This window comes from Nanorana parkeri, unplaced genomic scaffold (genome assembly GCF_000935625.1).
Source record: "Nanorana parkeri isolate BGI_ZX_2015 unplaced genomic scaffold, ASM93562v1 scaffold4, whole genome shotgun sequence".
Taxonomy (NCBI): Eukaryota; Metazoa; Chordata; class Amphibia; order Anura; family Dicroglossidae; genus Nanorana; species Nanorana parkeri.
The window spans coordinates 4,859-18,997 of record NW_017306272.1 but is presented as its reverse complement, the minus strand read 5'-3'; the positions used below and the strand labels follow the sequence as shown (position 1 = coordinate 18,997).

Genomic DNA, 14,139 nt, shown 5'->3' with positions numbered 1-14,139 from the left:
GATAATAAAATAAAAAGTCTAATTTCTCCCTTGTTGATTCATATGACCATTGTTTTGTAGACAGGTAAAGTTTCAGTGAAGTCAACTACCCCTATTTCCCATAAATACATTTCTGCAGCTTTTTTATTTTATAGTCATTAGCGTCATTGCCATTCCTGACATTGCACTGCATGCACTACATTTGCTAAATTAACTAGGCTAAAAAACATTGCCTATGAAGTTGAACCACTCCCAAATCCAAACGTTTTGTGGTCTTTCAAGTTATTTATGCCGGAGCTTTACTACACTTGTATCACTTGGTTTTATTTATATTTATATATATCCTTAAATTTGATTCGCTTTTTCTACTTAGGAGACCAAAGGAACACACAATTCTGGTTATTTCATTAATAAGTAGGACCAGGTTGATGGGTAGGAAGACTAGGCACCTGCCTAGTCAGATCAGTAGGAAAAGAAAGGGTTACATCTAGGGCTAGAAGACCACTCTTCTGACCAATAACAATGCTTTACATTCACAGAAGAGGTTCAGAGTCCAGCTAGAAGGTTTACCAGAGTTTTGTAAAAAGAAGACTTGAGTTTCTGAGTGTCAGCTTGATTAACTTAGAATGCTAGGATTGCTGAACAGTGATGTCTGGCTGCTTTTTTTAGCCCAGGGCAATAAGGCAGTGATCTCTGCTGCAAGTGGTTTAGTGAGAGAACCAATAAATATTTATTCTCCAGCTATTGTGTTTGCTATCAGAAATACAGAAAAGGTATATTAAGAATTTATGGACTTCTTTATATAGTTTGAGTCATCATCATTAAACTGGTAACAGATACAGTGGGAACCTTGACATAAATATTCAAAACACCTTTCCACACAATTTAAACTACATGGACACTCCAAATATGGTACAAGCAAGTTTATTTTAGAGCAAACAGCTGAGCAGATTGCATACTACTTAGCAGCTCAATTCAGCATACCTCAAACAGTTAACTTTCATTTATTGTTTTCATTCTTAAGCTCAGCAGGACCTTTTGCCTATGGTCTTCTTCAGCACATTAAAGGAGAACTATGGGGTTAGGGCTTTTCCCCATAGTTCGCCTAAGGGTAACGGGAGGACACAAACTAGCATCCTCCCGTCACCCAAAGCTCAGTATACCGCGAGAGGCAGCTCGCGGTATACTGAGATGCCGGAACGGATCCTGACAATTATGTCTGGATCCACCCAGCTGCGTGAGTGACAGCTGGCTCTGCCTATCTAGAGGCAGAGCCAGCTGTACTCGCCCCCTCCCCCATCCATTCCGCCAGTCAGCGCTGGAGGATCGGCCAGGGGAGGGGGGATCCAGTCCCTCCCCTGTCACGGCTCTCTGCCGGCACAGGATCGAGAAGTGAGCGAGCGCCGGTATTTGTTGGCTCACTTCCCGATCTACTGTGCCAACCTGTGACAGTTTCACAGGTCAGCTCAGATTATGAGGCTGAGTGAAAATCACTCACCTCATTATTCTCCTTTAAGTATGACCACTTTACCAATTGCATTATTCCAGCTGCTTGTAGCCCACACTGTTCCTTTGTAAAGCTTAGTCTGAGCAGTCTCATCTGGTTCACTTTTTCCAGACACCATTGTACTTCTGTATGGACAGACTTCACCCTACTCCAGTAACCCCTTAAAAGGCACAGACATATCCTTGAGCCCCTCTGCACACCTAAAGCATTTATTGTGTTAATTCTAAGGAATGTTCTCAGAACCCTGACTGTTAGTTTGTCCTAGCTTTGAGAATATTATTCTCTAAGATCTACTGGCCTGTAGGCATAGGTGAAGGGCAAACACCTAATCGGAAAAGACTGTCTGCCCTCCCAAGAAAGTGGCCTTGGTTTCACATGAATTGCCTAAACAGGCTAAACTGCTTTTTGTGTGTGGCACCACACTTATGCGCAACCCCTATATCCTCTCTCTGTTTGCTACAGTTGCCATTATATGTATTCAGTCTGGTGGCTTTATTCCACCACTCCACTACACTGGAGGCTCAGCTGCAGGGGGTAACCAAAGGCCATAGACTGGCTGCCCTCCCACAAGTTGGCTTTGGTTTGGACCCACAGTCTCTGAAACAAAAACAGAAAGGACAAAAACATGACCTTTGATAGTGCTGAGAGTCAAACACTGGTCTAGACTACCTTTCCTTTCTTTATCTCCCACCAAAAGTATTTTTATGTTATGTTATTTATTTAGAACAATATTTTAACATTATAATTTTTTATCTTTTTCAATTTTTATCATGAAAAATATTTAGCATTATTTTAATTGCATTAGGCCATCATTGCCCAGGTCATACAAAGATCGCTGTGAGGGACCGCAAGGCTTTAAATAAAATGCTTACAAGAGATCACATTTACTTTTAGATGTCCAGGATGGGCGGTGGCCCTACATGCGCTTACATAGTTACATAGTAGCTAAGGTTGAATGAAGACACAGGTCCATCCAGTTCAACCTATATACTGTATGTGTGTGTGTGTGTGTGTGTGTGTGTGTTTGTATGTGTGTGTCTATGTGTGTGTGTGTGTGTGTGTGTGTGTGTGTGTTTCTCTGTGTTTAATAGACTCGTAATACTTCCCATATACTTCTATATTTAGTGAACTAAGAAACTCATCTAGAACTTTCTTGAATTTATCAATGCTATCAGCAGATACTACTGACTGTGAAAGGAAAATTTCCACTTTTACTACTCACACAGTAAAAGACCTTATACACAGTCTAAGATTAAACCGCCTCTCTTCTAACCTCTTGTTGTGTCCTCATGTCATTAATAGAGTTCTTGGTGTAAACATTGTTTCTGGATATTGTGGTCCCCATTAATGATTTTGAAAATTGCAATTAGGTCCCCTCTTAAGCGCCTCTTTTCTAAGGAGAATAAGTTTAATTTCTCAAGGCGATCATATCTCAGGCCTTCCATCCCCTTATTAATTTTGTGGCCCTTCTCTGAACTCTCTCGATTTCATGGACATCTTTCCTGAGGGCGGGTGACCAAAACTGAACTCCATACTCAAGGTGTGGCCAAACTAGTGATTTATAAAGTGGTAAAATTATGCTTTGATCCCTCGATAGGATCCCTCTTTTAATGCAGGATACTACCTTGTTAGCTTTGCTGGCCGATACTCGGCATTGCATACTATTGCTGAATCTATGATCTATGAAGACCCCCAGGTCTTTCTCCATGCCCAACTTCCCCAGTGGAGCACCCCCAAGGTAGTAACTTTGCATTTTCTACATTAAATAGTATTTGACATCTTGCAGCTCATGTCTCAATTTTATCCAGGTCCTGCTGAAGTGAATTTATATCTCGTTGAGAAAGAACTGCCCTACACAGTTTAGTATTATCTTCAAAAACCAAAATTGAACAATTTATTCCAATCTCTATATCGGCTATGAATAAAATAAAAAGGATTGGTCCCAAGACTGAACCCTGGGGCGCCCCACTCTTTTGCCCAATGAAAAAATTAGCCATTTATTACTACCCTCTAGATCGCGCAACCAGTTTTACACCCATGTAAATACAGTTCCATCCATACTGATAGACTTTAGTTTGTGAATTAAACATTTGTGGGGCTCTGTATCAAATGCTTTAGCAAAGTCAAGATACACCACTTCTACTGGTATTCCTCCGTCTAAAAAAATACTGACTCCTTCATAGAATGTTAATAGATTGGTTTGACAAGAACAGTCTTTCATGAATCAATGTTGCCCTTTCCTTTTCTTTAATATATTTGTTTACTCTGTGAGTAAACTACCCTGGTTTAACTTTTGTTGTTTTTAATTTATTGGTTAATGGAATGCACTGGTGAATGTTGTTATTTAAAATTTCCTTGAAACATACCCTCAGTATTCATGGTGGTCCCAATTAGTGTCACATAGTTGGTCTTTTATTATTATTATTTAGTTAGCCTTTTTAAAATTAAGAGGGTTATTCATAAAGGTGCCGAAGGATTAAGCCGAACCGAAGGGCTGCTGTACAGGCTATTCACAATAGCCCCATACAGCAGCTGAAGGCAGGCGAATGGCTCAGCCAAGTGCATATGCTTCGGCTCAGCTCAGCCGTAGTCACAGCAAAGGTGGCAAAGAGCGGTCCTCAGGTTGTTTAAGGACACTGGGCTGTCATTAAATGACAATAACTGGGCAGAGCCAGCCATGACTTCACACCCAGCTCCATCCAGTTGTTGTCTTTCAGTGACAGCCCTGTGTCCTTAAATGAGAATGCTGGGTTGTCATTGAATGGCAACAATTGGGCGTAGCCAGCCATGACATGATGCCTGGCTCCACCCAGGTGTTTTGATTTGGCTGGGACCTGGGGAAAACTCTGACAGGTCCCGGACAGATGTAAACAGTTGGGCAGAGCTAGCAGTGATGTCACCACTAGCTCCGCCCAATTGTTTATATTTTGCCAGCATCTGTCAGAATGTCATTTTGTGATGGGAGTTCATCGCGTAGGGACAGGTTGGCGGGCACGGTTTAAAAAAAAATTTTGACGAGTTATTGACGTTGTTGGCAATGCTGGACTTCGTGATTGACCTTAGGATTACATTGTTGGATCAATTTTTGGGATTTTTTTAATACAGGTAATGTCATGTGTTTTTTTTCAATTAAAGGATTTTTTTTAAAGTCTGGTGTGTTTATTTATATTTTTTATTTAACCCTTTAGTGAATGGGTAGGGGTACAAGAACCCCTTACCTTTATTAAAGGGGTATCAAAAATGCAATTAAGCCCCCCTACCCGCAAACCCCCACAACCAACACCCCAGGTCTTGTGTGGAAGATGCCCTTGTCCCCATCAGCAAAGGGTTATGGTGCTTTTCCAGGGGACCACACATATTTTCCGTCACCATTTTTGGGGGTGGGGTTCCTCCTTAAAATTCCTACCAGACCTAAAGGGCCTGGTATGACTTTTGGGGGGAACCGTACTAAAATTCCTACCAGACCTAAAGGGTTTGGTATGGATTGGGAGGGGGACCCCACACTGTTTTTTTCTTTTCTTTTCTTTTATTAGCTTGTCTTTTTTTTATTCTGCTCGCTACCTCCTAGGTAGTGAGCAGAATAGCTGAGCCGAATGCCACTCCGCAGCATTCGGCTATTCACTCACTGCCGTTCGGCACCTTTGAGAATAGGTTGAATGGCATCGAGTGAACTGCCGGAGGTTCGGCTCAACTGAAACCAGCTAAAGCTAGCTGATGCACGGCTGATTTTAGCCGATGGCGGCACCCTTAATCAGCTGTTTAAAGGAGCCAGTCGGAAAATCTTTGAACGAACAGAGCCAGCAGCCAATGAGCTGAGCCAATGATACAAAAGAAACAGCGGGAATTCCTTGATCAACATCGTAAGCTTTGATGGAGAAATCTGCTCTTAATTTTTTCATTCAGCCTGAATGCAGAAAATTAAAAGTGTATGTCCAGCTTTAGCAAAAAATGCCTAATACAGTCTAATAAACATAAAGCAAATTATGAAAAAAATTGCAGTTTATTAGCTCAAAGACAACAACCACCACCCCCTCCTATATGGGTTCCTATCCTACAACATGCCTTGAAATAGTGGAATTAATTCAAATATTCCGGCAAACCTGTGTCTCTGCACCTTCCCCTCTCTGAGATCCTTTGCAATCCCTCTTTCTCTCCAGCTTTCAAGAATCCTCTGGCATTCTGTTGGTGGTCTCAGAAGAATATTTCATATGTGCATGCCCTGCTGTCTTTGGATGTGATCAAGTCTTTTCAGTATTTATGTGAGCATTGGCAGATCCCTCAATGGAATGTTTTCAGTACCTTTAAATCCAGAGCTACAATCATTCGTTACTTAAGTACTGTACGGGCTGCCCGCACAATCTAACCCATTTGAATCTCTTTGTAAATCAGACTTGCACTCTGCCGGGCTCATCTTTCTTGTGTATGCTGCATTGACACCCCCAGTGGGTGCCTCCAAACTTACTTATATGCTTGCATGGGAACTAGACCTGGTCAAATCTTTAGATTTATCCAAATAGGACGAGGTCTGGCTTGCAGCAGAAAATTGCTCATCCAATACCCTGGCTCAAGAAAATGCCCATAAGGTGATGTTCCACTGGTACATGACTCCAGACAGAATTTCCAAGTTTGCTCCAGCAGCTTCTCCTCAATGCTTCCATGGCTGGTGTATGCTCCTTCACATTTGGTGGTAATGCCCTAGAGTGCAGAAATTGTGGGCACTGGTCTATAATTTGCTGAGATAGGGAAGCAGGTTGTTTACCACGACAGTAGAAGTGATTTTTTTTCTGACGATATGGGTAAACAACGTTTGCGCCCAGAGCCATGGAGCGAGTATCAGCAAAACAGCAGAATTTGTTAAATGTTCAAGAGCAGCTGTTGTTAAAGTGTTTAAAGACTGGACTGTCAGCCGCAAATCTGGGTCTGAACGTTCGAATTGTGGCCGTCAGCGACTGGTCAATGTTAGGGCAGAACGGAGAGTGGCAAGACTGGTACAAGACAACAGAAGGGCAACAGTGCATCAAATTACTGCAGATCTTAATCAGGGATCCTCTCACATGATCTCTGAACGCACTGTTCGCCGTACACTGCATCGTATGGGATATGGAAGCCGAAGGCCTGTTCGAACACCTTTGCTGTCTGCAGTTAACAAGATAAAACGTCTCCAATTCACACAGGAACACTAGGATTGGACAGTCGTGCATTGGAAAAAAGTCATGTGGTCCGATGAATCACGTTTCAAGTTGCATCATGCAGATGGCAGAGTGAGAATTTGGTGGGAACAGCATGAAAGCATGCACCCCACATGCATGAGTACAACCCTTCAAGCTGGTGGGGGCAATGTTATGGTTTGGGGCATGTTTTCCTGGCATGATTTGGGCCCTTTAATTCGTGTGGAACAACGTCTGAATAGCACAACATACCAAAGTATCGTTGCTGATCAAGTTCATCCTATCATGTTGATGGCGTATCCCAATGGAGATGGCTTCTTCCAACAAGACAATGCGCCATGCCACGGTGCTCGTATTGTGCAGGAGTGGTTTCAAGAACATGAGGGAGACTTTACCTTGCTTAGGTGGCCCCCACAATCACCAGATCTCAATCCAATTGAGCATTTGTGGGACGAAGTTGAAAGAGCCATCAGGCAGCTGGTTCCACAACCATCAAATCTCACAGAACTGGACAGTGCTATTCATCAGGCATGGTGTCAGATTCCTCGCATCACCTTTCAACATCTCGTGGAGTCAATGCCAAGAAGAATCGCCGCAGTATTGAAGGCAAAAGGTGGCCCAACAAAGTACTGATGGGGTGGTCATAATAATCTGGCCATTCAGTGTGTATATATATGTATACATATATATACAGTTTATATACCTTTGTATTTGTCCTTTCTTCTTGTTATACCTAAACTGTTAATTATTTAATATAATGTTTTGTAAAACAAAGACAACAACCAGAAATGCTGTACAGATTCGCCCTACAGTATGTAAGCACTTTTACTAGGACTAGTAAAAAGGACAGAAAACATGTTCAGTACTTGCACACTATTTGAGTTGCTTTAGTAGGCTTCAGCTTCACGGGGAGACACAAGATAGGTTCATAATGCAGAAATCAAATTTAGAATTTATTTTCACAGAAAAAAATCCAGAAAACAATGTACTGAATCCATGTACAGTTAGCAACTTTAGTAGGCCAAAGTTTTAGAGAGAGAGACTTGGAAATTTTTAAGCAAGAGATTAAAATATTGTATTATTGTATTAAAATAGTGTATTATTTCACATAAACAAGCATATATATTATAATGATGTGCACAGTATTTAGGTGTTTTTACTAAGCCACATTTTTAATAGTAGAGACACCAGTCCATTGTAATTACAAATTCAATAGCAGAGTGTATTTATTACAATGAAATAAGCCACTGAAATATTGTAGTAACAATGAGCGCAGTATGTAAGCACTTTCACTAGGCTGCAATTTAAATAGCACCAGTCAGCTTTTCATACAAAAATCAACAGCACGGTGTATTTAGTTCACTGAAAAAAAAGCCACCAAAATATTGCACTGACTACATGCACAGTATTTAGGCAGTTTCACTAGGTCCCTTTTTGAACATGACAGACATCAGCCACCTTTTAATAAATAAAAAGCTAGCAAATATTGTAGTGCCTACATGTGAACTAATAAATCATTTTTACTAGGCCTCATTTTAATCAGGAGCCCACCAGCCATTTTACCATCCAGAAATCAACATTATTGTGTAATTACTGTGCTAAAAAAGCCCCATTTTCAACAGGACCATAAACAGCCATGTTGATATCAAGAAACCAACATCATTATGTAATGTATTTGCTGACAAAGGCTCTCAAATATTGCATTGAGTAGATTTAGAGTCTGTAAACACTTTGTAAACAGGACTCACGCCATCCATTTTTACATTACGAAAAAAAGGAGTGTATTTATTTCCCTGTAAAAAAAACCCACAAATACTGTAATGTAATCGTATGACAATCTTTAAAATGGCTGCTGGAAATTCTGTTTTAAATGTGGCTCAGTGATTCAATCAGTGATTTATTCACAGAAAAAGTAAATAAAATATTGTTGTGTCTACATTGTTGTGCAGTATTAGGTCCCTATCATACTTATTTTCAAGAGGATCCCTAAAATTGATTTTAAAATCTAAAGATCATTAATTTACTTTCACTCTCTGTCCTAAAAATACAACCAAAAGCTAAAAGAAAGAGTTAAGAGTTACAGAGGCTTTAGATATACTTCAAGTATTTTTTACAGGCATGTCAGGGTGAGCTTTCTTACATCATTATATATTGTATAATATGTACTATATATAACTATAACTATATTAATATATTATATATATTAATTACTATAGCATATATTAATTCATGTAACTAGGGTTTTATGACTGCACTGTACAATAATGTATTCATACCAACTATTTCTGAATCTTGCTTATTTGTGTTACTCTAATACATGGTATTTTATTGATGTTTGCTAAGGGCTGTCACCTTTGCATTGTCACTTGACTTGCTGCGGCCCTGAATGTGATAATGTTAAAATGGTGATTAAATATTCTAATGTTCGTTTGCTTCCCAGATACATATACATTGATAAATATACTAGTACTATTTGAAAAAAATGGGGAATGATCGGCGCGCTCAAGTTAGAAAGATAGATCAGTGTTGCAAATCACAGCTTGAGCAAAAAGATATCTAGAGAGTTTTTTTACATTTCCCTAGAATAACACTTGACCTAAAAAGCAAACTATTTCAACAGGTGTTGTTACTTAGCAACCATCTCAAACAAATGAAAACCACAGGTGAAAATGCATAAAAGAAGTGTCAGAGAGTAATATAAAAGAACTACAGAAATAAAGTACAGTATAATGGCAACAAAAAGCATTCTGTAATAAATGACGGAAACATAACCATCAAAAAGTAATCATGTTATGTTTGTACAATTAACCTCAAAATGAAATAAGGAATTTGTATTTTTATTTTGTTAAGTCACATTGTTTCATAGAAAAGACATCTAAACAAACATGAATGAAGATTCTGACCTATTTTGCTCTTGCAGAAGTTATACACTGGCTATGGTATTGCTGATTTCTTTTTTCTTCAAAATAATGCCAATTTGTAAGGGAGCGAGAAAGTAAGAATTTTAGAGGAACACAGGGATGTAGACTGTGGGAAATCCTTGCTACAAATTGTAGACTGTTACCATGGTGCAAAAGAGAGAATGCTTTTTGGTAACTATCAACACAATCATTAATACCTGTAAACAGCCAATCACACATAGTCCTGTGCTTGATCAGCTGAAATACAGGGCAGGGGAGACATTAGAGGTGACTATCAGACCCCCGCTGTCTCATCAAAGAGTACCTGTCACCTGCCAATGCTATCACATAGGGGTTTGTTAGCTCCCTTGTGATAGCAATAATTTTAAATAGAAAAAGTGTAAAAAGTAAAGAGTTATAAAATAACAAAAAAATTTCAAAGCAACTACCCGTGCATGCAAATGCAAACATGCATAGGGCATAACAATGACATGCAGATTGCCACTTCACTTGAACATGCAACAGCATCTGCATCCAAATGTGAAATTTCTGTAGGTTCTTACTGCAGGAATCCCAAATTGCACAGTTTGAATGTAGCCTAAGGTATGCCTAAAAGCCACACAGAAAGTAAATAACAAGTGAGTGAAAGCAATTTCTTCATGTGCTGTTTTAGGCATCCTCCACACAGCAGCTTCCCACTCTCTTTTTGGCATGCAGAAAGAGGAGGGAGCTGTTCCCTTGAATCTGGTTTGAAAACAGTGTCCATATCATCTATAAGCAGGCCACTTATAGCATGGTGGATAACCATAAGAATGAGCATTAAGACAAAAGGTGGCTGCATTCATCTGTAACCATAAAAGCTGGGCCTGCTAATGGGCATCCTGAAAGCACTGAGCTGGCCATTTTGCAGTGCAGTGTTTGAAGTCACATCCAGGCTCCCTGGATGCCCCCAAGCCCTAAACTCCCAGGCATTGCCATCCTCTGTTTTTGCAAAAAAAAATATTTTCATAGATCATTTGGGTGTAGATATACTATTTAATACACTTATGTAAATTAACCTCAAAGTGAAGATGTTCTGCAAGCAAATTGGTCTTTAGTGCACTGCACAATATCATGAATCTAGCCAATGGTGCTTTGTAATTGGAGGAGAGAACACAGATTACCTCATCCATGAGCTGCTGCTCCTTCAGTATCCAGAATCAGATAAAAAAAAGGCCCAGAGCTAAGAGAGACAAAAGAAACTAAGCATAGGGCCTACATTACTGGGTGAGTAGGGGAGCCTGTTATCAAAATGTTAAAATGGTTAGCAGGGAGGTCAAATAGCGGTCAATAAACTAATTGGACAAATGTGAGCTAGTTAGAAGGAGTTCATAGGGATGGTCTGTATGATTTAGTGAGGCAAAGTTCAGTTGGAGATCTGCAGACACCAAGAAAGCTTCCATCCTTCCCTATACTAAATTAGACAGCCTGGATGAAAGTCATAGCAGTAGGTGTTTTCTTTGAGACCTTTTGAAGGCAGTTTAATTTGGTGGTATTATACAGTATATTGTTTTGGGACACATCTTTGGTGTGGCATCTATGGATCAGAATGTGTCTGTAGTTAGTTAATATCAGCTCTGAGATGATGTATTGTGGCTGGAGGCATAACATAGGTAACTGATGCTGCCAATAAATGGATTGTGTCTAGTTCTCATGGTGCCTTCAAGAACATGCAACCCTTTCTACTGTTCTGTCATTTTTATTTAAAATGCTTGTGGTCATTTATAATAGAATGGCTGGTTTAACTCCACTTGAGTGTGATAATTTTTTTGGGTGGGCAAGGTAGTGTAGGGGAGGTAGGGTTATGGCCAAGCAGTAGGTAAAAAGTAGCTAGTTACTTCTGAACTACCCTGGTCATGACTCATGTCATGGCTGCGTTGTTCTAACTTAAGTGGAAAAAAATATTGTTAGAACCTGGCTATGATGTCTGGAAAGGATGTCTTGATTATAAAACTGGCTTAACAGAGTAACAAATCCTTTACTTCATATGGTTACGGGGAAGTCATTTCGGAAAAGCCCTGTGGAAGCACTGCTGGGCAACATACCAGCGGTATGTACCCACCGACAGTTTCAGTTGGTCAATTTGATTTTTACTGAAGCTAGATGGGTTATTGCACATACATGGCGATCCCCTAATGTCCCTTTTGAAGAGGTCCAGCATAGAGTTTCACAGGTCAGGTTTTTTGAAAAACTGTTGGCTATTCAAACTGACACGATTGACAGCAGATTGACTCCTATATGCCCCCTTTTTTTATATGGACTTCTTGGTTATGTATTTTTTTTTGCTCCACTTTCCTAGTCAACTCTATTGAGACAAGGGCCTGTAGTGAAGAGGAATACTCCCTCCTCCATCCCATTTTCCCCGCCCTTTTGTCCCCTCTTCCCCACCCCTCTCTCGTTTTTCTCTCCCCAACCCTTCCCTCTTCTTCCCCCTTTTCTGTTTTCTTTTTTTCATCTATCTCTTTTCCTCTCATCCTTTTTGCTCTTTGCCCCTTTCCCTCTGGCTGTTTCATACTGGTTCCTGGTAGTTCAGACACTGATCAGGGATCCACTTTTCTTGACCTAACAGTTGGGACCCTTAGAACATTACTAGCACTGATATATGTACTTCAAGGCATTGTTTTTGTTCCTCTTAAGTTTACTATTTTTTGTTATTATAGCCCTCATGGGCTTATATTGTTATCAATTGTTGATTTTGCCACTTTATGTTTTCACTTGATACTGTGACCTTCTTTAATTTTTGCACTTGTTGATACTGCTATATTGTTTGTAAATTGCTGAAAATATGAATAAAAAAACAATTGAATGAAAAAGCCATGCCATACACACCATTGCTGGCAGCATGCTGGAGATCAGGACTGCTGTTCCTCTGTTGGAGAACAGTGCTCAGTCTCCAGAGCTCCATCATACCCCCTTGCACAGTCACAACAAATATGTTCCAATTAACAACGCCCTGACTTAATTTAAAGATTAAACATAGAAGATACAATTGGGCCTAATTTTTCTTCAAACAAAAAATAGAAAAATACTAAAAAAATTAACAACTGATAAAATACATTTTAAATGCAGTATAATTTATACATTCTTATAAATTGTTTTTATTTAATACAATGCTCCAATTAACAACGCCCTGACTTAATTTAAAGATTAAACATAGAAGATACAATTGGGCCTAATTTTTCTTCAAACAAAAAATAGAAAAATACTAAAAAAATTAACAACTGATAAAATACATTTTAAATGCAGTATAATTTATACATTCTTATAAATTGTTTTTATTTAATACAATGCTCCAATTAACAACGCCCTGACTTAATTTAAAGATTAAACATAGAAGATACAATTGGGCCTAATTTTTCTTCAAACAAAAAATAGAAAAATACTAAAAAAATTAACAACTGATAAAATACATTTTAAATGCAGTATAATTTATACATTCTTATAAATTGTTTTTATTTAATACAATGCTCTATGTTTTTAGTATATATTTCACCTCTGCTTTAATTATTATTTTACTAAATAGAAACAAAATATTTCCATTGCAGAATCAGTGCACTTAAAGGAATACCGCAAATCAAACTGTACCAAGTGATCTATATTGTGTTAAAAGTGTTATTCATTTTAAGACTAGAAATGTGTTATATATATATATATAGTAAGCATTTGTAGATAATATATTTTACTGCAATCGTATTTAAAGTAAGTGATGTTTTTTTCCGCCTTCTGAATTAGATACAAGGATATATGGACATTAGGTCTTCTGAGGCAGGATGATGAGGGGAGACAACTTTCTAATTAATAATGAGAAAGACATAGGCTCTAAATAGCAAACTTTAGATATCGCAATCAGCACACTGGGAAATATTCCATTACAATAAGAAAGTTATGATCAATAAGAGGTTCAAAGTAAAAGTGTAATTTAGAAGTAATAAGAAGCTTCATTAAGACATTTTAATGATCCCAGCAGATACATTTTACATTTAAATCAATGCTGTACTTCCACAAAGAGGAGCGTTGTTAAGCTCTGTAGGATGAGACAAGCAGATTTACATTTACTGAACAGCTGTGGTTTCTCGACTATTGACCTTTCCAATAAGATTTGGTTAAAATTACATTAGTTGCAGCTCCAGATTTGTACTTTTCTGTTTCATCAATGTGCTTGTATTTAATATGCTGATTTTTTTTTTTAAATCTTTTTTTTATTTTTTAGGTACTTCATTCTGGTGTCTATTGGACATTATTCCCATAAAGAATGAAAAGGGTGATGTGGTCCTTTTCCTTGCATCCTTTAAGGACATTACAGATACAAAAATGAAAATTGCCCAGGAAGAGAAAAAAGAAGGTGTATATATTTCTAATTTTATTAATCAATGTGACCTGTTTATATGTTGAACGTTAACACAGTGATATGTCATAAGTTGTCCAAAGGTAAGCAAAATAAGTGGTGTTGGTGTATTAATTAAAGATTGCTAAATCAGTAGTAGAAAACAAAATGTAAGATGCTATGCTGATTTGTCAACTGAAAAATAAAAATTAGAGCTGACAA

The 14,139-nt window shown here is 38.6% G+C and overlaps 1 protein-coding gene across 1 annotated transcript in view; it reads left to right on the top strand.

Moving 5' to 3' along the window:
- The window catches only part of LOC108801020 (potassium voltage-gated channel subfamily H member 8-like), a gene marked incomplete at its 3' end in the record, with an annotated part of 205,582 nt that extends 191,647 nt beyond the window's left edge, over nt 1–13,935 (top strand). The window contains exon 3 of the mRNA XM_018573019.1: nt 13,804–13,935. Coding sequence (XP_018428521.1) covers nt 13,804–13,935 — 132 coding nt within the window. The remainder of the gene's footprint in view (nt 1–13,803) is intronic.
- Nucleotides 13,936–14,139: the final 204 nt, after the last annotated feature.